The 26,464-nt window shown below is 44.0% G+C and overlaps 1 protein-coding gene across 2 annotated transcripts; it reads left to right on the top strand.

Annotated features, from left to right (window-relative positions):
• sltm (SAFB-like, transcription modulator) lies at positions 1-26,464 on the top strand. 2 transcript variants are annotated; one of them, XM_083759517.1, is made up of 21 exons: positions 1-148; positions 4,745-4,832; positions 7,629-7,684; positions 9,147-9,174; positions 10,056-10,189; positions 10,292-11,052; positions 11,649-11,692; positions 15,586-15,695; positions 15,867-16,016; positions 17,353-17,465; positions 17,566-17,726; positions 18,812-18,927; positions 19,052-19,108; positions 19,192-19,340; positions 21,665-21,845; positions 22,317-22,441; positions 22,853-23,026; positions 23,208-23,519; positions 24,029-24,173; positions 24,793-24,977; positions 25,971-26,464. In XM_083759517.1, the coding sequence occupies exons 1-21, from the start codon at positions 14-16 to the stop codon at positions 26,077-26,079; spliced, it is 3,333 nt and encodes a 1,110-aa protein (XP_083615643.1). In that variant the 5' UTR covers positions 1-13; the 3' UTR covers positions 26,080-26,464. The 2 variants fall into 2 exon arrangements, with proteins under 2 accessions (XP_083615643.1, XP_083615642.1); XM_083759516.1 differs by having other exon boundaries at positions 10,056-11,052.

Genomic DNA, 26,464 nt, shown 5'->3' with positions numbered 1-26,464 from the left:
CCAGGAGGGTAAAATGGCGTCGGGGGCCATTTCCGCGGAGGGCAAGAAGATAGCAGATTTACGAGTTATAGACCTCAAATCTGAGCTCAAGCGTCGAAACCTGGACACGTCGGGCATAAAGAACGTCCTCGTTGCCAGACTGAAGCAGGTATTTAGAACTATCACTGTGTGTGGGGGGGAAGGAATACTATCTTATAAAAATAAACACTAGCCGTCGGTTTCGGTCGGTCACCGGCTCGCTGGCTGGCCGTGGGAGGGTTGTTGTTGTTGCAGTGGGTTAAATATTGTGTCGCTTCGTGAGTGAATAGCCACATTATTACGTTTGTATACGATGTATTTTTTCATATGCCATGCATGCATGTCAAGTTGTTGTTTTTTTTCCATTTAAATTTGCCTTTTAAATGAACCTTCCGTGAATGAAAGTCTGCAGGCCTGTCATGGTGGTGAAAATGCTAATGCTAAAAAGCTAAACAGCCTCCTCCAGTCCTACCTCTGGCCTTGGTCGTACGGTGGTGTTGCGTGCCGAACACAGCAGATCTACAAGCTCACAGCGCGTTGCCGGCTTGTAGAGGCTACATGAGTCGAGGCTAAATGGCATTTTGTTGTGGCAAGCTGGCAGTGGCACCCCCTAGCCCTGGTCAGAGACTCGCTGTAAGCACTGGACCAGGGCTAGCACCCCCCCAACCCCCAGAGTCTCTCTCCTCATCTACATTTTTTGTTTTAATTATTTAAAAGGTTCGATGCTCTTTTTTTGGCACGCGACACAGTCGTACGACGTGTGTTGTTTTTGTCAAGTGTTTTGGAACATGATGACTGCTGTTTACTAGACTGGACTCACTGGAGTAAGTAGTACCTAGAGTCTAGACAGACAGCCATTCTAGCGGTGGTGGGATATCATCGGATATGGGATTAACCTATTTACAACAAATCCTTAAATACTCTACAGTTTGCAACCGTGGTGAACATTGCAGACAATACCCATGTAGTAAGGCCATTTTATTTGACCAAACTGGGAACTAACTCGATAGTCGATACCAAGAAATGTCTTCACCAATGTGTTTCTAAAGGTGTCTAATAACATGGACTAAACGTTTGAAATTCAACTTTTGAAATTTGAGTTATTAGCATATGTGACCATGCCATTAACATCCTATATATCCTATATAAGGCAACATTTCAGTATTCAAAGTATGAAATGCATTTGATTAGAAATAGTATTTAAAAAATCACACACCCGGCCATGTGAAGTGAGGGGCGATAATAAGCCTAACTCGTGTTTCTTTGATTAGGTGATGCAATGGTGATGTAAAACAAACATTAAATTCTCTTTATTGTTAATGGCATTTAATGTTTGTTAGGGACAAGATGACGTACATTTTCCCTTCATTGTCAATGGTGTTTAACCAACATTGAACTAAAATCAAACCTCTATATAGGAGTCTGTATATAGGAGTGTGTTTTTATTAGTTATCGGTTTGTTTTAAAGGTTTTATGACATTCATTTTCATTTATTTTTATTTTTTATTTTAGGTTTTATGACCTCAATTACACCCAAAAAACCTGAACTTTGAACATTCAGTGGATTTTCTGTGGTCTGAAGTTTTCTTTGGGGTTTTTTGGGCCTTTTGAGCTACAATGAAAACAGGCAACACAGTGACATCTGCTGGCAAATCCCATTGACATAATGGGATTTGCAGTAAGTGATGTCACTTACTGCCGGCAAATCAGAGCACCTGTTTGAGCCAGAAAACCCCAGATCACAGAAAATCTACTGAATGTTAAAAGTTCATGTTTTTTGGGTGCAATTGAGATTAGAAAACCTAAAAAAAACAAGAAACAATTCCAAAACCTTTTTTCTAATGTCACAATCCCTTTAAGAAATCCATAGACATATTCAAAATGCTCCAACTGTATATACTTTCCCCATTTTCAACTGTTACAAACTGAGCCTTTATTGATAGTATAAGTGAAGAATGACAGGAAAGAGGGATTGTTTTGTTCCACTTTTGCTTTGGCAATGTATACGTATGTTTTCTCATGCCAATAAAGATTAGATTAGATTCAATTTATTGTCACTGCACATCACATAGTATACAAATACTTTGACAAATACTTTTGGCTTCTTTGAATTGAATTGAGAAGGGAGAGAACATGCAGCAAAGGTCGTCATGAACGGGACTCGAACACACAACGCTCTGTCAGGCCAAAGCCTAATGAATATTATGTGGCATGCACCTGGACCACTTGGCCAGCGGGCGGCGACGCCCAATTTCTGTTTTTATTACATTTTGACACTTGCTTTGGCAATGTAATTGTAAACGTATGTTTTATCATGCCAATAAAGCTCCTTTGAATTGAATTGAATTGACATCCACCAAATCAGTTATTTGCTCATGTGTTCGCTTACCAGAGACGGATTAACCCAATAACCCCCACGAGAGCGTAATTTATTTGTGGCCCCGATAGAGCGCGTGCCCGCAAAAATCTAAATTTAACAAAATCCAACGGCCAATGAAGGTCCCCAGGAGCTTTCCTCGAAGGGCCCCTGAGAGCCATGGGCCCCTGGGCCACGGCCCCAATGGCTAATTTGGCCCTGTCGTTTACTTCACTAGTTCACAAGCTTTGGGCCATAACCTTTTTTTTTAATTAGTTATCAGCATCTTTCCAGCTGTTTTGAAATCCAAAGCAGGACCTAATTAATGTAATCATCAATGATAATCACCTTGCTTGTTGTGGTTATTTGGACCACAAACGCATGTTTAGACGCACCTTAACACAGATGATTCAGATATCCCCCAAACTCTTTATTTTGATTAAAGGTATATTCAGTGATTTCACTTAATTCAAATATCACTTATTTTTTTGTTTTGTTGTGATAATCCTCCCTACTATAGAGTGTGCTGGCCATATAAGGAGTTCCTCCCTGTCCCCAGTTAACCTCTGGGGGTCAAAAAACCGTAGGTTTCGTTTTTGACTCTCTATCCTGATTGGACGAAAGGCTGGGTCCCACAGCCAAAAACGAAACCTAAGGTTTTTTGAGTGAAATCACTGAATATACCTTTAATACTTTTCCAACTGCCTGTTGATCTTTAATGATTCAATTAACTCGATGATTGATTTGATTAATCACACCCCACCCTTACTTTTCTAAGCTGTGCTGTCTGTCTGTAAACTGGCTCTGAGTTATATTAAAGTTTAATTCATTAGAATAACTAATTGGTTATGACAATTAGGCATGTAATAAAATGGAGATGCTGCTGTGAACTCTAAACATGTGTTTTTGCACATTTTGGGTTTTGACAGCTGGTCATGTAACATTTATGCAGATGTTCTGCATATGTATTTGCAGACAGTGTAATACTCTCAATTCAACTTATTTGACATCTTATCGCACAACATTAAACAAAATGCTTATAGGGCCACTTCACCCCTTTTTCAACCAGATCTTTGTCTCCACCAGGCTGAAGGCATGGGGAGAGAGTACGTTTTGCACTATGTGTGTGTGTCCGTCTGTGTACAGCTAATCTCCGGCACCGGTAACCCGGTCGATGCCAAATTTTGCACACACTCCCTGGATGCCAACACATTTTCCAGAACGGCCTGTTATAGCGCCACGAGGAAGCCGACTTTTGATAAACACATTTCTTGATATTACTCCTCCAGATTCTGTCCAAAAATCCTGCAAATCGTTACACACTATCTCTATAGATATGTGTTCAAGCCAGATCTTTCCGTTATTTCACATTCCATCCTAATTGGCTAACATTGGCTTTCAAAGTTTGCAGGATTGGCCCGTTTTGAACAAAAAGCCTCAAATCATGAATGTAGCGTGAAATCTTTCACAGACTTTCCTAATAGGCTGAGGAATATATTCCACCCTTTTCACATTGGCTTGTTATAGGGCCACCAACAGGTGGATTTTTGCAAAACACATTTTTGGAACAAAATGCCTCCATCCAATGCGTAAGAAGAAATGGCACCCTTTTCATATTGGCCTATTATAGCGCAACCAGGAGGCCACGATCTGACCTGCCCCGGTGGAGACCTGTGCCCCGAGGGTCACTTTATCTAGTTTTTTTTTATGATCTTTGTGAGATGAGAAGAACTTTCAGTCTGTTGAATCAGTAGCTACACGCTAAGCTAAGCTAACGAGGACGCGGCGCCTTCAGAGCCTGTGAATCAGCAGCAGCATGTGGGCGCCCCTCTGAGCCTCCGACGCCCGTGCGGGGAGGCAAGACTTCTCCAGGAGTAGTTACTAGGGCAGGCAGGCTACATGTTTAACACTGTCACCAGCCGGTGGTTGTGATGTTAGCTTAGCTTGCAGCTGCTTGTCCGTTCCAACTTCACTTCATCTAAACTTATTTCTTATTTTGTTACCCTGGCTGCGCAGTTGTGCTGCAAAAACAGACGGATCTACAAGCTCTCAACGCGTAGCGAACAGAGCTGCAAAAACAGGCAGGACGCGGCACCTTGAGAGCTTGTAGATCTGGCTTTTTTGCGACCTGCAGTGAGCTGTTCTCACTTTAATAACACGAATACATCGTCAATCGCCGATTTTTAGACAGACGATTGGCGATTGAAAGAAATTGGCATATCGCCCAACCATACCTGACACCGATCCTGGTGTGTCACTCCCCATCTCTATATCTTAAAAAAAAAAGAGAAAAAAGGATACACATTGTTGATGTTGTAGGACTGTTTTTTATTATTTAGTATCTAATGCTATTCATGTATTTTTTCTTAGGCTGTCGAGGATGAAGGTGGTGACCCTGACAACATTGAAATCCAACTGTCAGGCGACACACCCACTAGGAAAACTGTGAAAGCCAAAGGTAAGTAACATTAACACTCTAGCCGCTAGCATTTATTGAAAAATTAGGATCTAATTCACCCCAGCATTTTTTCCAGTTGAGCTCTTATTTTTGAAAAGCCACATTGCCAGACTTCCGGAAGTCAATAGTAAATGTAACAGGTCTCGTTCAACTGTTGTTAACAATATGGATCTATGCCGGGTAAGGCTGCAACAACGAATCGATTAAATCGATAAAAATCGATAATTAAATTCGTTGCCAACGAATTATCTTATCGATTATTATCGCGGGTGTTTTCCAACATTAAAATGTAACGTAAAGCTGCTTTCTTTTTACCGTTCCGTAACGGCACTAGGCTGAACGAACAATATGCAACGGGTCGGTATAAACACAACACAGGGCGCGTTCGGAAATAGCGCACTGAGCGCACTGTGCAATGCAAACTAATAGGCGAGTGCGCTCCCAGTGTGCATTTCCAAACGCACCCACAATATTGTCTTGAACGTGACCAGAGCGCCCGGTCCGCATCTACACCTCTCTCTCCCAACTAACTTCAGTCTCCCCCACACACACACACACACACACACACACACACAGAGAGGGAGAGCGTCAGCTCTGTGGCTGCGATGATCTGCTTGCAAAATGCCCCAAACAGGTCCCAAAACATGGCATTTGTGAGCACGGCCACTGTCCATATTTGTTTGTCTTATGACAAAAAATCACACACGTGTGAACTGAGTGGTGCAATTCCCCCCCCCCCCCCCTCTCTCTCACTCTCTCTCTCACTCTCTCTCTCTCTCTCTCTCACTCTCTCTCATTAGAGTCACTACCCCTCTCACTGTTTCTGGCGCCCCCTACTGCTATTATTAAGTCACATACTCATGCTCACACACACAGACACACAGACACACAAACAGGTACGAGGACATTGCAAGCTGGTTGTAGGAGTGGTTGCACCACTCAAAAATGCTCCACAATGTCTGAATCTGTGAGCTTGCAGGCTGTCTATGACGAGCACTATAGCAGTGTAGCTTGCTAACGATCGTTAGCTCCTCATTTGTTCCACCTGTGTAATCACAGCAGCGCATTGAAGTGGGCACAGGGCAAAAATCTCCGTGAAGTGAACGTTTTTGCTTAATGATTTATTCAGTGCTGTTTAACTTTAGCAATATGTGATACTAGAGCATAGACCCTAGAGAACATGCCAATATGGCTGCTATAAGAACGGTTTCCCCTATCAGCTAGCATGCTACTTGTTGTAACTTGTGTGCACTGTGTGTGTGTGTGTGTGTGTGTGTGTGTGTGTGTGTGTGTGTGACTGACTGTGTGCGTGCGTGCGTGTCCAAACAGACTGTGTAGGACAGTGGTTCTCATAGTGGGAGTTCCAGCTACATTATAGATAGTTAGGAAGTAAACCAAGTGGACCCTAAAGGGTCTGTAACAGAGAGTGCAAAAATGGAACCAAATGGACTCACAATTGATTTTACCATAGAAATTAAAAAATAAAAATTGGGGTCCCAGAGATAGAAATGGAAAGAGACAGTCAGCTATACACGGTCAACATTACAGATTACAGTATCATTACAAGTAGGAATGGCAATGAAATCAAATTGGATAAAAAAGGGGGTAAAATATTAATTTTGAATGAGTATTCATTTTTATTGTCTTTATTGTTAGTTACAACATGCCTAAAATAATTTGAAGCTAATTTTTTTAAGTAATTGCAAAAAGGTGCCATAATCCGATTCATCGATTCATCGTTTAAATAATCGGCCGATGAATCGATTATGAAATTAATCGTTAGTTGCAGCCCTAATGCCGGGGCACTAGAGAGCTCCACATCGCTGGCTCTGTGCTGTCAAAGAAACGCTGTTTTGACCAAAAATGCCACCTGGGACAAGGAATAGGAGATGCAGGCGATTGAAAGAAACGGATAGAACGAACACATATAAAGGAAAGGAAAGGTACTATGTTTACCCAGGGTAACTGGACTAAGCTCAAGAACTTGTTTACAGCCAGGCCCTGCTCATAGAACATTTCATGGTAGGGGTTCAATGCCTTGTCCAAGGGCACTTCAGCGGTGGTAATTTTAACGTGCCGGTCCGGGGATTCGAACTAGCGACCTTCCGATATCAAGACCAGTCCGCAAACCGTTCGGCCACCGCTGCTCCTAAATCTGCTCCTATATCCAATGAAATACTCACGTAATGCTTAATCCATGTTTAATTCCAACGTATCATAATGTAAATATCCTATGGTCGCTAACGTGGCGACTAGCACTTTGACAGCTCATCCATCGTAGCTTGTTTACTACTGAAACAGACTTCCTGTGCAGAAACTTCCTCATCAACATAAGAGCCACTTGTAATGATTAGTCAACACTAGTTTTATTTCTAAGTGTACTTACAGGACGTTAACATCTCATTTGAGTGCCTGTCGGCAAAGAAGCGATGCGACATTCCGTGGTTTAAGAGCAGCAATAGGATCCCACTAGCAGCAGCTGTCCATTTATCAATAGCACAACCACAATAGCGCTCGACTGTTGTAGCTGACCCTTTGTGGAGCTGACACTTTGTGTAGTGGCAGTGTGTAGTGGCAAAACGGGTGTCGCCCGTGTGTTGTGTGTGGCATGTGCCCCCCCCCGTGTGTGTGTGTGTGTGCAGCAATAGCACATGAAGAGCGAGACGGATGCAAGCATTACATGCTTCAACCTTTCTGCATTATGTGCTTCCTGCATGTTTATATAGTAACTGCGACCTAGCATTTGAATCATCATGGGGAAGGTTTGTTTTATCTTTTTTTTTTCTTTTTCCTCAGGGAAGAAATGTGACTCGGACACAGATAACACAATGGATGGAGAATCGCTTTCCAAGGTGACTGCAGTGTGTTTTGGTTCTTAAAGATGGAGTGCCACAATTTTTATTTTTCCAGTTTTTCATGTGTGTATGAGGTGACGGTACTTCATTAGACATTCCAGTTGTTTTTATGTGCAATGGTGTATTGACTTTGCATTTAAGGTTTCTTCCTGGAGGCTGAACCCTTGACAGGGGGCCGATGAAATCAACAGTAATATACTAGTGACATCACACTATCAGCCCCTCCCCTAACCCATCCCCCTTTATCATACAACTACAGCTGTGGGTGCGGCTACAGTTCAGGTGGATCACCGTTCATCACCACCCACCAGGGAAACCAGGCATACTTAATGAACTGGTGGGCGTGTCCACATAAAAGCATGATTTCAACAAATACTGTGCACTTTTTGGAACAAGTTCTTCCTCCTTATATTATAATAATAACTGATGATCATGTGTTGGGGTGGGAAAAAATCGTGGCACTCCATCTTTAAGCAATCCAGTTCCTTTTTAATCTGTCTTTTCTTGCATTTAATCATGAGATGCTGTTTACAAATCTTCACAAGCCAAAATGTAGTCAGGCCCTTAAGACAGTCAAGCCTGAGCCCGGCGACCAGAGTTCTAAAGATAATGAAAATTAGGTTGAGCACAGATAACGGTCTGTCCATAACAGTCAATTAGGCTGCAGTGCAAACTGTCAATTCTGAATAGAAGAAAAATCGTAGAGTTTGCCTTTCAACACGAAGGTAACACAGGTAATATAACCATCGGTTTTGTTTAACATGCAATGTTAATATGCCTCATGTTGCTTTTGAAAGTCAATAAAAATTGCATTATGCAAGTATTAGTTACACATGGCAGTATACCAAAAAACTATTGTTTTTGGACGGTACATCATCTGCCTTGTGTTCATGTATTTGTATTTATCTGGTAAGCCAAAGTTGTTTGTTCGCTGCCCAACTGTATGCAGAATAATTCATTCAACCGTTTAAACACTAAAACACTCCTGAAGAAGGTCCAGAGGGACCAAAACCCTAGCCCTACCCTAGCCCGCCAAACACGAGAGGGCTTGTATTCTTTGAACCATGTTTTAATCCGATCTTATCGTTGGCTACTGTTTGCTAACGCAACAACTAAAAGTGGGACAGTGGCCATTTGGAAGATGCGCGCGCATCCACTTCCATTCTAAGCCCTGCATTCAAAGCCCTGTATCTCAGAAACTACATGGAGGGGGCCGTTTCTGGTGAAAACAAGGGGTTTCAACGGCCTGTAGCAGGAGCTGTGGTACTCGTGGTTGGGTTTTTCCGCCACAGACCATGAGAACAACAACCGGTCAAGACACCACAGACAGCAGTTTGTCACTGTAACATGCAATTACGGATATTTGGCTCTTCACAGTAAGTGTTATTGTTTAGAGTTCCACATTACATTTGTGGTTTAATTTCTCCCCCCCATCCCGCCCCCTCCTTTGTTTTCTCAGGAGACAGAAGATGAAGGATCGGAAAAAGGTATGTTTGTAGTGAAATTAATGTGAGTCCTTAACATTCAAGTTTTATTCCAAACAGGTAACGCTATTGTGAAGACAAGAAACTCCTCCTTACAGCAGTGATTGAACAATAGAACAATCCAACCTGCATCTGCTTGCTACCCTCACCTCGAGTGCAAATAAGGCATTCTCATTCATCTGGTTACACTGGTTTAGGAGGACTTAATGTATGTTTTTTTTTTCTCGGACTGGTCCTTGGAACACTTTCTAAAGAGGCTGGCCTTAAGAGACATGGAAGAAGGCACCAATCATTGTTCTTCATCTTCATGGTACTTGACCCCACACACCACCACAGTACCACAACTACAGAGGACTCAGAACGGAGCCTAGATGCATGCCTAACTGCTGCCTAGAGAGACTTGCCAGCGACACTGAGAACAAGGGGCACATTTTCACATGTGAGCAGTATACAACCGTGTGGATTCCACTGAAGATTGGAAGATTTTTGGTTTGCCTGCCTCGAAATTGACTGATACCGCAGACATTGACAAAGTGAAGATGTGATGACCATTATGACTGTCGATGCATGTTTCATGTTTGAAGAAATTGACTGTTGGATGAGCTGAAGAAATTCCAGGGGCATTTTTGAAGAAGTTACGCGGAGTTGTAAATTCACCGATATGGATTGTGTTTCCTACAAATGAAGATTCCTGAACGGCTCACCGTTATCAATGAAGAATGTGTGTTAATGTGTCTTCCTGTGGTGTCTACTACGGCCTCGATGACCACTAATGTATTTGCTTTCTACCTTCTAGGTCAAGTAACTATACCACATGTCCATGTTAAAACGTGTTATTTTTTTCTTTTTTTTGTTGCCATGTTTATCCTTATTAAATCCCTCAGATGTAACTGAAACAGATGATGGTACTCATGAAAATTCTAAGCCTCCACCCGGCCTGGCTGAGCCTCAGGCAGAGGTCTCGGCTAAGGCTGAACCGGAGTCAGAAGCTGCGACGGCAGGCGAGCCTGAGCCCGAGGTTGATGCCAAGCCCAAGGTGGAGGCTGAGCCCGAGGTTGATGCCAAGCCCGAGGTGGAGGCTGAGCCCGAGGTGGAGGCTGAGCCTGAGGTCGAAGCTGAGCCCGAGGTGGAGGCTGAGCCAGACATCAAGGCTAAGCCAGAGGTGGATGCTGAACCAGAGGCTGAGCTAAAGGCTGAGCCAGAGATTGTGGCTGAGCCAGAGGCAGAGGCTGAGCCAAAGGAGGCAGAGGCTGATCCAGAGGCTATGCCAGACGAGGTCGAGGCTGAGCCAGGCGATGCAGAGGCTGAGCCAGACGATGCAGAGGCTGAGCCAGACGATGCCGATGCTGAGCCAGACGATGCCGAAGCTGAGCCAGACGAGGTGGAGGCCGAGCCAGACGACGCCGACGCCGAGCCAGACGAGGCTGATGTGGAGGAGCTGGACACCGAGCCAGAGGTGGAGGAGATGGACACAGAGCCCGAGGTGGAGGCTGAAGTGTCCGAGATGGAAGCTGACGACGCAGCGAATTCCTCGAAAGAAGTCGAGGACGATCATCTGTCCATCTCAAACCCGAATGACGACGCCATCACGCTGGATGTAGATGGCGACGATCTCCTGGAAACAGGTAAACATGTGAAACTTCCAGATCCCGAGGCCGACAAGGGCGCCACCGCGGCCTCCGCCGAGATTGGTCCCGAGGATGAGTCCAAGGCTGAAAAGGCAGACGACCATAAAGATGGTAAGAAAGATGACGGATCCAAGGTTGACCCCGCGAAGAAGGAGAGCAGAGAGGCCCTGAAGAAAGCTGAAACGGGAGACAAAGAAAAGGATTGCGTGAAGAAAGGCCCCTCCTCTACTGGGCCATCAGGTCAAGCAAAGAGGTTTGTCTTTCTATGTCAGTTCTTTGATACTACTACAAGTTCCAGCTCACTAAGAACGCAGCATTGTTGGTAGCATCAAGATTTTTTTTAATTTTTTTTCCGTAAGGAAATTGTTCATTGATGTACCTAATCCTGCCATTTACTTTTTTACCTGCCTTAATTTTTTTTCCTGAAGTTGGTAAAGTTATGGCATTAACCAGGAGACGCATCTTTCGCATTTGTTCACCTGTCCAGAAGTTTTATTGCCTTTTCCAGTTCCTACGCAAGGCATTGTAAAAGTGCATTAGCATTACGCTCTCTACACGTGATGTCAGGTTATTTTTGTTTTTTTTGTTCAGAAAAGATTCACTGAAGTTGATCTTCTGAAGAGTTCATAAATTGGCTGAGAACCTGGCCCATCTCACCAGTGGAAAAGCAATGACAGAAGCCTTTGAGAGATTTGTCCAAATCCAAGTCTTGCCTGTGGGGATTTTTTTCCCCTGAAATGTGCCAAATGTGATGTCTTGTTTCATATGATGTTTGTCCTAGTTTCCACACAGGTTTTCATGTACTGGCACTCATTTCTTCTGTTTGTTGTTGTAACATCTGCTTTGTAGTTCTTCAAGAGACAGAGATGGAAAAACTACGAAAGATGAAAAAGGTAAGTCTCACGCTTTCAGAGGTATGTGGATTTAGTTGCGTTTGGTTTCTGCAGAACCTTTGTTTTTTCTTTTGACACCCACTGGTGTCGCCTATCCAGATCATCGGAGATTTCAGCCTGCCAATCGTCTGAGGAAATCTACATTTCAGTGTAGTGCCTAACAGCGGACAAAACCTAACGAGAACCTATGCTTAACTTTTTCTCAGCTTTTCTACGTTTATAATCGTAGCTCGTAGACAACCGTATACTCTTATATGAAAGCGACGACTGTCAATTATACCTTTTGGCATAGCTCCGGTTAGTATGGAGAACCTCCGTCCTCACCAGCTATGCCATTTTGAGCCTCCATTATAACAGGATTTTCAAAGCGCTGTATCTAAAGCTTCAAGCACTGTCCCTGGTGAGCCGTCGCGCATCCCGACGATCGTAAATCATTTGTGAGTTTGTATCGCATCGCTGATATTATATCGGTATCGGCCTCCGATCCAGCTTAATTAATGTATCGGAGATCGGATTTGATGCCACAGATACACGCTCCGATAAAGGAGGGGGACACGTGTTTAATGTTTACAGTCCGTCCTGCACAGAGTGCAGTGAGCGAATCCAACCTCCAGTATGTACAGACTGCAAACAGAGACTATAGAAAAAAGCCCCACTAAGGTGCAATATGCAAGAGAATGGAATCACTTACAGACTTAACAGTAATAAAAGTATAAAGTTTACCCGTCGTCGCACGGATCAGTCACTGCATGCAGTTCAGTTGTGTGGTGGAGCCTATCATCTAGCTGCGTTCTGACATTGTTGTTGATGAGATTGCTCTTGTAATCCATTCTTCTGCTATATATTTACTGCACACACGTGCTGTTTAGCGCTATGTGATTCAATCTTTGTAACTTTATTATTGCCATTGAAAAAAATGCTGCTGTGACGACGATGATGATGATGAAGAATAAGCGCACGTCGTCGTCGCGGTAAAATCCGTCTTTATATAATTGGCTCAGTTATCAAACCATGACATTGTTGTCAGAAGCTCAAACACTGATTCAGATTGTAAGTGTAGTGCAATTCTTAAGACAAAGACAGAGTTTGCAAACTAAAGTAGCATAAACACCAGCGCCATAACAAACGTCCTGAGGTATTTTTTTTCTCCCCGAGTTCTGTCGGTAAGGCTCAAGGCTTTTGTCACATGATAGCACAGCTGATTCCCGGCATCGCATTAGTGGTAAAAAAGGTACCACGTGTATATAGCAATAATAATAATTACTATTATTATTATTATTATTATTATTATTATTATTAATAAACCATAGAATGAATTAACAGGTTACATGCAGGCATCACTTTAGGGGTAAAAATGTACCTTTGCACATAACTAGAAAAAGTGCCCTTCCGGGCACAGGTCTCCACCAGGTTATCCACAGATCCGTGCAGTTAGAGGTAAAAACACTTTTGGGCCAGTTATAGCGCCACCTTGAGGCTGAGTTGAAATTGTTCATGTGGCATTTCGTCCTCGGCCTAGTGGGAATGTGGGTGCACAATTTCACGGAAATCACGCGATGTGTTCATGATTTGCAGCATTTTGTTTGAAACTGAGCACTCCTGTGAACTTTGGAAGCCAATCTTAACCAATCAGGATGGAGTCTGATAAATCTGAATGACCCGTTTCGTTGAATGGCTCTAGAGAGACTGTGTACCAATTTGCGTGATGTTTGGACAAAATCTGTAGGTGTACTGTGCAAAAACTTGTTTTGCACAAAGCGGCCTCCTGGTGGCGCTATAACAGGCCGTTCTGGAAAGTTTGGGGCAGAGGTTCATGGTTGGCATCCAGGGAGTGTGTGTGCAAAATATGGCATCGAAAAACTTGTTTTGCACAAAGCGGCCTCCTGGTGGCGCTATAACAGGCCGTTCTGGAAAGTTTGGGGCAGAGGTTCATGGTTGGCATCCAGGGAGTGTGTGTGCAAAATATGGCATCGACCGGGTTAACGGTGGCCGAGATTAGCTGTTCACGGACACACGGACGGACACGCGGACGGACGGAGTGCAAAACATACTCTCCCCACATGCCTTCGGCCTGGTGGAGACAATAATCCATAGTATTAATTTACAGGTTGCCATTCCCTTAAGGTTTACAGGTTAAACAGTTCATATTCTTATTTCTACAGGTTAAACACTTAACCATAAACATCCCCTTTTTTTTTGTATTTATATGTTTTGCTATGTAGCCTACAGCAAATATCGGATCGGCAAATATCGGATATCGGGAAATTTCAAAATGAATATATCGGATCGGAATTGAAAAATCAGTATCGTTGCATCTCTACTAACGATCACTGTGCTCACAACAACAGCCCCCACCTCACTGACGGGTGGCATTCCTTAGGTGTGCTTATGCTGCCACCTAGCGGCAGTAATAAAGTTAACCGCTTAGAAAACCAGTCCTGATGTTAGCAATGCAGTTTGTTTTTGGGTCTCCGAATTGTTGTCGGCATGGCAGAGACTTTGTTTTCTGGACATGAGCACAGCTAGCAGCTGTTATATTTGTGCATTTATAATGCATACATTTACATTCCTTCTCTGAAAAATATCCGAGCTATAATGGCTCCTTCAGTGACCCTGGTTCGAGACAATCGGTGATGACTCCTGAAAAGGCTTCTCTAGAAACGCAATCTACAAGTGTGAACAATTTACAGCCAGACACCGCAACGATGCCCCGTTTTCACTCATTGTGTTATTAGAAGTCGTGCCCAAGTAGGCAGTAAATATTAAGAGTATAATATGAAAGCTATATTAAAGTGTTTATATATTGGAATCTTACACTGGTGCTCCCAAATAATTAATTCACCCTTTGTCAGACTTCTGATTGGTCCCTGAGGACGCTGACTGACTAACCAGCAGGCTCTTTCTGTTGAATTTGCTAAAACATCATTTTTGGAAAACCAAAAACAAACAACATTCGAATTGGACGCACAGAATATCAATACGAAGCACGTTATTTCAATGGTAGTGGATGGAGAGAGAGGATTCTTGTCCAACCACGAAACGGCAACCAATGTGTGCGAAGAAGGGCACAACCATGGACGGGACTTGACAAAGGGTGAATTACATCAGTGAACCATTGGAAAATGCATCATGAAGGAGTCCGCTCTCCTTCATTTTTTATCAGTATACAGTTAGCCACTAAATTGAATATAGAGGCCTGATGGTTTGGCTATCCAGGCTATGGGACACTAGACGCCTATTCAGTATTTTAGCTGTGACGTGAGCGCCCCCTCATGAGATACTTCCGGGTCCTACTTTTGTGGCGCTTTTGTGTCCCCATGGAGTTATACTGTTACGCTCCGTCGGACTAAATCTGAGACGAAAACAACCACGAAAGTCAAATTTTACCGCTTTCCTCGCAACAACAAAGCGGCGCTGCTCTCCCAAATCTGGCTGTGACAGGCCGTCTGCCCAACATGGAATACTATCGCCATTTTATTTTATTGTGTCAAATAAATCCTCATAATGCAAACTAGATTCAACATACTCAAGCCTGCACACATTCTAAATATACCCCAGAAATATTTTACCGATCAAATGGACTGTTGCCACCTTCAATAATAATGATAATAATAGTCTTTATTGTCTCCACATCATATATTTTTGTTGTCATGGACACTTGTACAAAACATTAATAATTCCACTCGAGTTGGAAGCATTAAGACCCATTTTAACCCTCTATGGCTTCCTTTCTGAAAAATAACGTCAATTTAAAAAGATTCACGCGTTTAGATATTCTATTTACAATGGGAGCTGGTGCCACTTGGACCCGGACGTAACGTAGCACTACAAAATGACGTCGGACTTAAATACTGAATTGACTGTGCTGTCATGACGACCACTCCCTTTCTCAGGGGCTACCAGCAGTACCAGCAACAGCTCTTCTCGTAACATATGGGTGAGCGGCCTGTCGTCCAACACCAAAGCAGCTGATCTGAAGAACCTCTTCGGCAAATATGGGAAGGTACTGTGTACGGATTTGTATTTTGAATTATTGTTTAAAAGGGTTTCCAAACCTTTCAGGCCACAACCAGGCTATTTTCACAATGTTTGCCTCATTTAGACCTGATGCCGATTCCAAAAATGCTTTCACACGTGGAAGGTTTCGTGGCTCATTATGCTTTATCGCCAACAGGTGTTCAGTGCCAAAGTGGTCACGAACGCTCGCAGTCCCGGTGGCAAGTGCTACGGCCTGGTGACCATGTCTTCCAGCGCGGAGGTAGCCCGCTGCATATCACACCTGGACCGCACTGAGCTTCACGGGCAGCAGATATATGTTGAACGGGTGAGCTAGCAAACACACACACGCTCCACAATCTGACCTTTTCTGCATATAGATGAGAATATTATAATCGTTCTTTTTGAAGACATCATTCACCATAATTGTATGTCGTCCCACGTCGTCCCACGTCACCCCCATGTTGGTCCTCAGAGTTGCCACAGGAGGGTCTCCAAATCTTTTTGTGATGGGAACGTTTTTTTCCCTCCACATTAACCACTTCTCTGTATTCTTAGGGGGGGGGGGGGGGGTGGGGGGGTAACCTGACGCTGCCAGATGAGGGCGGTATTGGGTAACCATGTTCCCCAACACAGCTTTCATCTGGGATCTCTCAGGGAGTTGAGCTGACAAAAATCCGTTCCGTACCGGACCAATCAGCGTGAGCTAAGGGCGGGATATGTGCGAAACCGGATGTGAAGCTATCTAGACACGTCAATATGATTGGTTGTGTTTGCACGCCCACACGGTGATAGACAGACGGTCCCATCCAATCATCTACCAAGTATCTTGGAAAAAAAGGAACAGCCCCGTCATCGAATTTGCTTCCGCGATCCCAGATCCCAATAAACTGTGAAACAAATTTGTGTAGCAAGCTTCTTGGATCTGGCAGCGTCAGGTTAGGGGGGGGGGGGATGGCTGAAAATGGCAGATCTACAAGGCCACTGTGAGGCGTTGTGAGCTTGTAGATCTGCTATTTTCGGCAAAGAGGGTTGGTGTAGCGGGCAAAAAGTGCAGGCCAAGTAGAGAGAAAGGTCAAGTTTACTAATTAACGGTTTAAGTGGTTAAATGTCCGCAAGTACACATGAGCATGAATCCAACATACACTGATAGTTTAATGTCAAAACAAGTCCTATGAAATCTATTAAAGATGGAGTGCCGTGATTTCCCCCCCCGCCTAAAACATGATCATCGTACTTCATACTATGATTATACTAGGAGGATTTCTTCCAAAAAAGTGTACAGAAAGTGTTAGTTATGTTTTTAAGTGGCCAAACCCACCAGTTCATTAAGTATGCCTGGTTTTCACCTGAAGTTAAAGCCTCCCCCACAGCTGTTGTTGTATGATAATGTGGGAGGGGTTAGGGTTATGATGACACTAAAATTATGTTATTTCGATTGGTCCTTTTGACTCAAAGGCTTTCAGCTTTCAGGAAGAAACCCAAAAATACACAGGGAAGACATATTTGAATATTATATCCACACCTGTGGGTCTATTAGAGTAAGACATGGACACATACAAAACGGAAAGTACTCTGAGTACTCTGAGTACTCTCAGCTAAGGGGCCCATGTTGTCTGAGAATGTGACTCAGCCTTGGGTGTTGTATGCCACTGCCGTTTTAGGTTAAAAGTGATCCATTCAAAAAAGAACCCTCCAAGAAGGAAGTGGAGGACACTAAGAGTTCCAGTAAATCCAGTGATAAGCGCGCTAGCACCGGAGCAAAGACTACCAGCAAGTGGGTGATGAGAAACATTGATTCACTGTTGTAAATTGATTCACTGTTGTAAATTGAAAGAAAAGTTTTATTCATTACCGGTACATCTTTGCTTTTGAAGAACCCCGCCATCCTCCAAAAAAGAAGAGAAGAAATCCGACAAGCCATCTGAAAAGGATGATAAGAAGGATAAGAAACCAGAGTCTAAAGGTGAAAAATCTGAGAGCAAGGCATCCGGATCGGAAAAGGATTCTTCCAAGAAAGATGACAAAAAACGCGGACGTAAGTTTTAGTGCCTTTTTTTTTCTCCAGCTTATTCTGTTTTGATTAACCATAACATTGGTATCCCTATTTCGGGCATGTCATTGTAGACCAATCAGTTGTTTTACTAACACATACCACCAGCACATGCCTGCGTTTGAGGTCAATAGCTTTTATTCATTCATTTATAATGGCCGATCAACAACGCGTCGACACATTGTGAGCTTTTAGGTTGCCTATTTAACACTATTTTTACCGGGGGAATTCTAATATTCCAAAGGAGAGGCATGTTGAAGTCAGAAATGTAGACGGAACATTGTGCTTTTGGTCAAAACCATAGAGCTTTCTAGATTAGGAGTTACGAGGCATTCTTTTGGAGCCGTAAACCAAGGTTTATTAAATCAGGTTTAGGAAGCGAAGACCGTACGGTGGACTCCATGTTGCTCCCTGGAAGGAAAAAAACATTGAGCAATTGAGACCAGGAAGTTGTACATGACAAATCATAGATATGGCACGAATGGCCCGGCAGAAGGCATGATGCCACTGAAAGGAGGGATGCTTGTATATCATGTCACGTCATTGTATTTTACCTTTATATTAACGTTTTAAGTAAGTAAATATGTACAAGCATCTCTCCTTTCAGAGGCATCACGCCATCTGCTGGGCCATTTGTGCCATATCTATGATTTGTGCATGTACAACTTCCTGGTCTTTATGCAGCCAACACTTCCGCGTTCAGCTTCCTTGGTCTGCAACTGCGCACGTTTCTTTCCTTCCATGGACCACCATGTGAGCGCCCGTTCGGTCTTCGCTTCTTGTCCTCTTTAGACAGTCCTTGGTCTCAATTAGCCCTTCACTAAGTCCCTCCCCAACCCATCCTTGTCCAATAGGCACGTTAGCAGCGAAGAAAGCTTATAGCAAGTCAAGCATTTTTCAATAGCTAAATCATAACATAATGCTTAAAACACCAAAAGGGGTTCCCGCCCAGAATGGGTTAAGCATAATTGGTGTTAAGTATTAAACAGAGCTTACGTGGTTTTGGGTTTCAGAAAAGACCAACATGCCGTCTAGTTAATTTAAACACGCTTTAAAATCCCTTTGTCCAGGAACAAAGAGCCCAGTGAAGATCAAGACGTTTAATACCACCAACAAAAGCTACCGACCCTTCAACAAAACCAGGCAGCCTTTCAGGAGGGGGACACACTTTGACAACAGACAACAAGTAATATTCAACCTACCTACCGTTTGTCTGTGAATGTATTAAAATGTACATGCAGAATATTCAGATTCCATGTCATTCGTGGCAGATTGCTAACAATGATTCTTAATGTATTTTCCTTTGCCAGCCTAATTTCAATATGAATATGCAACGAAGACCGAGATGGTTAATCCCCCCTGAAGAGGTCAGAAACTCCTCATACTCCGTTACAACATTCTTGTAGTTATCTGTTCTCCACCCTAAAAGGCATTTGGTGTTTGGTGTCAGGTGGAGATGATCAGAGAGAAGAGACCTTTCTTCAACAAGGGAGCCAACAACAACAACGACATCCTCCCCTTTGACAAGATGAAGGAACAGAGGCTGCTGGAGCGAACGGCTCGCCTGGACCGCGTCCGCAGAGCCGTGGAGCTGCGCAGGTATTCTTACTTACTTTCTACATGAACACCATCGTCATGACGACCACAGGGTTGGGACCCCCAAATGAATGTGTATCTAGCCTTGTATTTGGCTGCAGACTTCCATCTGAAAATGCTTGGAGCCAGGGACCCCCGGAAAGGAAGATGTTTAAAAACTTTTCTTTCAAAATAAAAAAATCGCTTCAATATGTGCTATTTTTTAATAGCCAAAGTATATAAAGCACCTTTCGAAACAATTTTACAAGGTGCTGTACAGTGGACAACACTATAAAACAATCAAAGTTAAAAACATGGTACATAAGAGCAGTAGCACAACAAGAAGTAAAGCAAAACATTGACCTGCACAAATGGGTCAGATAAAACTTTCATAATACAAAATGCTTACGAAACAAATATGTTTCTTAAAACCGTCAACTGACTCAGCTTTATTTTTTATCGCCAAGGGCGGGAGTCAGCCCAGCTCCTAATTGATACAACAGTCTTGTCAAAACATAACTACTGTAACTCCCTCCTTACTGGCCTACCAGTATGCACACTTAAGCCTCTCCAACTGATCTAAAATGCTGCAGCTAGCTTGGTCTTCAACCAGCCAAAATTCTCACATTTCTCCCCCCTTCTCTCCATTGGCTCCCGGTCGCTGCCCGCACAGAATACAAAACTCTGATGCTGGCATTCAAAGCAACCAAAGGTATGGCTACCCCATATCTTACAAGTATGATCGTACCCTACAAACCCTCCCGCCCACTCAGATCATCCAACGCAGGGAAGCTGGAAGTACCTTAACTAAAAACGCCGGGACAATGCTCCACACGTCCCAAACTCTTCTCCCTTCTGTCTCCAAAACTATGTAATGCACTTCCCATTACAATCACAACTGCAGCCTCACTCCCAACCTTCCGCTGTAGTCTGAAAACCATCATGGCCCTAGCCTTGACATTTTTATGTAGACTTATAGCATTTTTGTGTAGACTATAAACTAAAGTATACATGCATAGTTCAATTTTATAGATATTCCACTGTTACGTTCTTAGCTTACGTATGATTCATGAGAACTACTTTATATGTATGTGATGTATTGCCATGCTTCTTGTTCTTGCTTTTCTGTAAATCGCTCTGGATTAAGAGTCTGCTAAATGCCCACACTTTGTTCCAAAGTGTGGGAACAACCACTGCAAAAAGGCCCCGTTAGTTATGAGTCTGGTCGAAGCTATGACGTCCAGAAGGCCCTTTTGTCAGAGGACCTGAGAGATCTCACATTAGGGCTGTCAGTTCACCTCTATAATCCAATTCGAATTTCATTGCTTCATTATTTGTAATATTCGGAAATATTCGAATATTTACATTGTTTATTTTAGCTCATATTTAGCCTATAATAATACACAGAATATAATACGATGCACGTTCTGTCCACTAGAGGCCCCCCCTTCCAAACGACAAAGCAGTACTTTCAGTTTCAGCACACGTAATAATGGTTTTCACCGCACAAAATAGCGTTTAAACTGTTTTATTGAGCACAGTGCACTCAGCACGGTAAGATTGTTGTCTGTCTATAGTGCAAATGCATTTTACAGTGAGTGAACGTGAAACGTAAAACGACAGGCCTAGCGCGAGACCCACCGAATGCTTGTGTTTCCACGGACATTATGTCATGTCATTGCGGTCACTCTAAGCGCCGCCGCTCCTCCGGACATTTCGAAACTTTTCGGGGGTACCGCCTGGGTTCTGCGCGACGGGCTTGACCATGCGGAGTAGCCCTCGTCGGCCCGCTCAGGACCCACGGAACCGCGGGCTTGTTAGCGGCGGTACCGCGAGGCCACGGCGCCTAGAACGCACGAAAATCGAGCCTCCGAAAATATTTTCGAGACATTTCGACGTTTTTGACCGCGTGCTCAGCCTTTGCAATCGGGGTCCTTGTCACCTTCGTGTAGCTGGCTAGTCTCCGCTCATTTATCACCAGGCCACTAAGCCGTCTCTATTACGGTCGCGAGGCCATGGGGTCCGGAACCCGGCCCACATTCGCTCGAGACGTGAACGTGCACGTTTTCACATGCAGTGGAAGCGGCCGGGGAGATATCACAGCGGTAGATTCGTTACTCAATACATTTAGTGAGCGGATAAAATAACATAAAACAAAATAAAAATATTAAATAGAATTAATAAATGATAAAAGCTCCATTCGAATGGCAATTTTAGCTTTCGAATATATATATTTTTTAATATTCGAATTTCTTTCATATTATGAAATTAGTTCTGACAGCCCTATCTCACATGCACTTTTAATGCACTCACTTAGTGAGTTGTGAATGCCCACCTGTCCCCTTCAGGCGGCGTGAGATCGCAGAGCAGGAGCGTCGGGAACGTGAGCGCATCCGTCTGCTGCGGGAGCGCGAGGACAGGGAGAACCTGCTCCGGGAACGCCAGAGGCTGGAGATGGAGAGGCAGAAACTGGAGCGTGAGCGCATGGAGAGGGAGCGGCTGGAGAGGGAGAGGCTCCGCATAGAGCAGGTAAAGAGTTCATTTTGGGCGAGAACCCCTTTTGTTGTTTTAGCATTATGTTACATTTTAGCTGTTGAAAAATAGCAGATCTACAACCTCGTAGCGCGGCACTCGGTGCCGCGCTACGAGCTTGTATATCTGCTATATTTTTAAATCATGAAATTGTGGCTCAAATCTTTGAATATATATTCTTTCAGAGCAAACGTTTTTAACTCAAATCTTTGCTTCCGGGGAGGGTCACTGGAACAACATATTTTCAGATGTGGGGGGTCGGTGGCCAAATGCATATAATTTTTGGGGTCCTTGACATGAAATATTGAGAACCACTGATATAGAAACATGTGCTTTTTCAGAAAACTGTCAGGATTTAGAAGACATTTTTTTAAATGTTGATGTCAGGCCAAAATGGGTTAATGGGGGTCCGTGGGCTAATTGGTGTCAATTTGGGGGTCCTTGACATGTAACCGTTTATGTGTGCAGGAGCGGCGTAAGGAGGCGGAGCGTCTGGCCCGTGAACGAGAGGCGCTGAGGAGGCAACAAGAGCAGCTCCGTTACGAGCAGGAGAAGAGAAACAACCTCAAGCGAGGGCGTGACGTCGAACACGGGTATGTACCGTTTAGTTTATCTGCCTTTGTCCACTTTTTACAATGATTAACAATTTCACTTTTGTGCTGTAAAATGCCTGGTTTATTGCGTGCCAGTGTTGTGCAAGAACAATAGCAATACGCAAGCTAAAGGATAAAGGCTTTAGTTTTACAATCTACAGGACCGTTTTGTCCATTTTTCACTGGGAGGCATACTTTGGTTAGACATAGCCATAAACGAGCAACAAAAAGTCCCTTCATTTAAGCCTAAGGTGTCATTCAGTATAATTATCTGGGGATCAAGGCAGTCAGTGAAAAATGTATATTACAAGACAATTGGTTATTGACCTTCAGACAGATACTGTATGTACAATCAATGATATATGATATGATGTCAATCAAGCTCCTCTACTTGTGTATTCACTGATTCAGCCGGAGGGACGATACCTATTGGAACGGCAACAAGAAGCTACAACCCGACTCTGAGGTGCGCCTCAACCAAGGCTCCGACTACAATCGCCCGCAGAACCGCTTCACCAACTTCACCCCGCGAGAACGGGGACGCTTCCCAGAGACCCCTGCTGAGCAGCCCAACACCTATGATAGGTAATAATTAACATAATGTTTTCAGATGGCGCTCGGCGGCCAATTACATATATTTTTGGAGGTCCTTGACATTAAAATGTTTGAGAACCACTGACACAGAAACATGGGTTTTTCAGAAAATATATAATATTGTATTAAGCAAACTTTGTCCAAACTTTCATCTTAACCCCTCTGTCCCCAGACGTAACCGCTTTGACGGCGAGCCAGAAGCAAAGAAGAGTCGCCCCGCCCCCCACAGAGACGGCGCCGGGTTCGAGCGCTACCCCAAGAGCTTTGACGCGGTCCGCCGGCCAGAGGCCCCCCCTCCTCCCCCCCGGGCCGACAGCGACCGCAGGGACAGAGACGAGAGGCGGCCCGTGTCCATGCCCGACCGCCCAGCCGTGGGAGCCAGAGCAGCCATGCCTGGCATGTCCCACGCCCGCTCACCCCGGGACGCCCCGCACGGAGGGTGGAAGAACGAAGGCAACATGAATGCCAACAAAGGAGACATGCGGTAATTGATATTCATAACATTTTCGCAGAGAACTGAACCTAATTATTGCTCTTCTTAACCGGATAAAACGGGGATAGCATCTGTTGTTTTTTTTTTTTAGAAAAAGGCAGATCTACAGGCTCACATCGGCCTAATTTGTCGGCATTTTCAAACCATCCACACATTCCACAGTCTACCTTTGAGACGGTGTGCGTTAGACAGAAATGTAGTTGGACAGATACAAGTGAGCATTTGAAGAGGACCTATACATGGTGATGGATGTACAAAAAAAGGCAAAACGTCAGTTAAAGTAAAGCCGATTTCAATGCAGCATTTATGACGGAACGTTCTGCCAGGAGCAGTAAAACCGTTAAATATATTGAAGGTACCTTACCCATGGTACAACGCACACACTCGCCCAATATCGTGTCAGTCCAAGTCTGGATGAATGTGAGAGCGTGTGTATGTTTGTTCTTAGTATTATATAAATTTTTCCTGTAACCCGCTACTTTTCTTTTTCTTCCGGGCAGTGGACCCGTACGTAACATGCGACCAGAGCGTCCAGGCAGAGACGGCCCGGGCCCTGCCATGAGAGGCAACGCCCCCGCCAACCGTGGGAGGAACAACAGTTTTGGCGACCGTGATGGAGGACGGCCCATGGTGATGGGAGACCAGGTCTGCATGGTCCCTCCTCACACACACTGGTCATTTAGTAGGCCCATGGTCCCTCCTCACACACACTGGTCATTTAGTAGGCCCATGGTCCCTCCTCACACACTGGTCATTTAGTAGGCCCATGGTCCCTCCTCACACACTGGTCATTTAGTAGGCCCATGGTCCCTCCTCACACACTGGTCATTTAGTAGGCCCATGGTCCCTCCTCACACACTGGTCATTTAGTAGGCCCATGGTCCCTCCTCACACACACTGGTCATTTAGTAGGCCCATGGTCCCTCCTCACACACTGGTCATTTAGTAGGCCCATGGTCCCTCCTCACACACTGGTCATTTAGTAGGCCCATGGTCCCTCCTCACACACACTGGTCATTTAGTAGGCCCATGGTCCCTCCTCACACACACTGGCCATTTAGTAGGCCCATGGTGATGGAGACCAGGTCTGCTCATAGCGCGGCACTCGAGCTGCTATTTTTCAATAGCTAAAGTATAACATAATGCTTAAAACACAAAGGCGTTCCTGCCCCAAAATGGGTTAACAAATGTGTTCATTATGGCATCTGCTGATTAACTGGTGGTGCTGGTGTCTTATCTAATGTTGTACATCTCTCCTCCTCAGTCGTTTGGCTCCGGCCGGCAAGTGGTGGTGGAGCGCCATGGCGGCAGAGAGCAGGGCCAGAGGAAGGAGTGGCATACTGGAGCAGGCTCCCAGGGCGGAGGGGGCTTTGCTGACAATCGCCGGATGGGAGACACCCGGGGCAACATGGGAGACAACCGGGGTGGCATGATGGCTCCACACTCAAGGTACCGGCCCTGATTAACTACCCATTTAGACCTACGTTTTCTGAAAAACCTATGTTTCTATGTCTGTTGTGCTCAACCTTTTTCACGTCAAGGACCCCCAGAATTATCTGTATTTGACCCCCATCTGAACATATGTTGTTCCAGGGCCCCCCCAGAAGCAAAGATTTGAGTTAAAAACGTTCACTGTGAATGAATATATATTCAAAGATTTGTACCACATTTTCACTAATTTTCAAAAATAGCAGACCTACAAGCTTGTATGAGCTTGTAGGTCTGCTATTTTTCAATAGCTAAAGTATAACACAATGCTTAAAACACCAAGAGGGGTTCCCGTCCTGAATTGGTTAATTAAACACATCATGGACCCTAATGTCCCTATTCTGGCCGTGTCATACTAGGCGAACATTCGCAGGAAACTGGCTGATCTAGAGTCTCGTTGTGAGCTTGTAGATTGTCTGTTTTGGGCAAAAGTGAAGGGGACAACGTATAGACCCCTGGTGGTCCCCGGGCAATGACGTATACATGGTTTAGGCCGTTAAGACCTATATATTTATTGGCACAATAAAATTGTCACAACTACAAGCTTGAGTTAGATTGAAGATTGGATGTTTTTGAAAAATCCAAATTATTTTTTGATCCCTTTTATTTGGGCAATGATAAAACGCTCAAAATCCAATAAAATGTAAACTCTTTTCCTCTTTCAGAAATGCTCAGTCACCTCTATAGCTTGTATGACCAAATTTGCTGACCTCATCACATTTGTGATGACGACTATGGCTGTGTTTTTTGTGCAAAACTAATGCTTGGAATGGATTCAGAATTATGAATTTTGGACTTTTTTGCCTTTGTATAGGATGTTAATGGTATGGTCACATATTATGCTAATAACTAACATTTCCCACGGGAGTTGAATTTCAAACCTTTTGAACATTTTGGGATTTAGTTCCCAGATTTTCATAGGTTTCTCTTACTATTGTTTTCTTATTTCTTCAGCCATTCTTCGTCGGGCATGAACCGCATCGTCCAGATCACCAACTCCATGTCCGGGGGAGGCAACGTGGGAGGATTCAAGCCCTTTAAAGGAGCGCCGCGAAGATTCTAACCTCCACCCAACAGCCATTCAGTACAGCTTCAGTAGTTTTCAGATGGCACCACCAACCTCGCAAACTTTCTTACGTTTTTTCTAGTTTTAACCATTTTACATGGCCGATTGCTTCTTGCCATGAAGATGCTATTGTAAAATGATATTCTTTTTTTTTTATACAGTAGTGTTTACCTCAATGTAGGGTTTTCCAGTTGTGCTGTTTGACCAACAACCCTGTGCACACGCATTTTATGTAAACATAGGACAATATTGTACAGCGTTGGATATTTGTAACACATTTTCATGTGTTTTCGTGTGAAGTTCTTCTGTAATTGAACATCTAGTTGCGTAGTGTATAAACTTATTTCAAGTCATTTCTTCTGAAGATAAAATGTCACTACAG

Source organism: Protomyctophum parallelum, assembly GCF_964188405.1.
Source record: "Protomyctophum parallelum genome assembly, chromosome: 2".
Classification (NCBI taxonomy): Eukaryota; Metazoa; Chordata; class Actinopteri; order Myctophiformes; family Myctophidae; genus Protomyctophum; species Protomyctophum parallelum.
Note: the sequence above shows the minus strand (reverse complement) of the source record. Positions and strands in the feature narration are given on the sequence as shown.

What these genes read in the sequence shown, in the direction of transcription:
- sltm (XM_083759516.1), top strand. Translation starts at nt 14, where the DNA reads ATGGCGTCGGGGGCCATTTCCGCGGAGGGCAAGAAGATAGCAGATTTA. An exon ending in CCATCAGGTCAAGCAAAGAG is followed by an intron (nt 11,053 to 11,648) that starts GTTTGTCTTTCT and finishes TCTGCTTTGTAG; the next exon opens with TTCTTCAAGAGACAGAGATG. An exon ending in AGATGACAAAAAACGCGGAC is followed by an intron (nt 17,727 to 18,811) that starts GTAAGTTTTAGT and finishes CCCTTTGTCCAG; the next exon opens with GAACAAAGAGCCCAGTGAAG.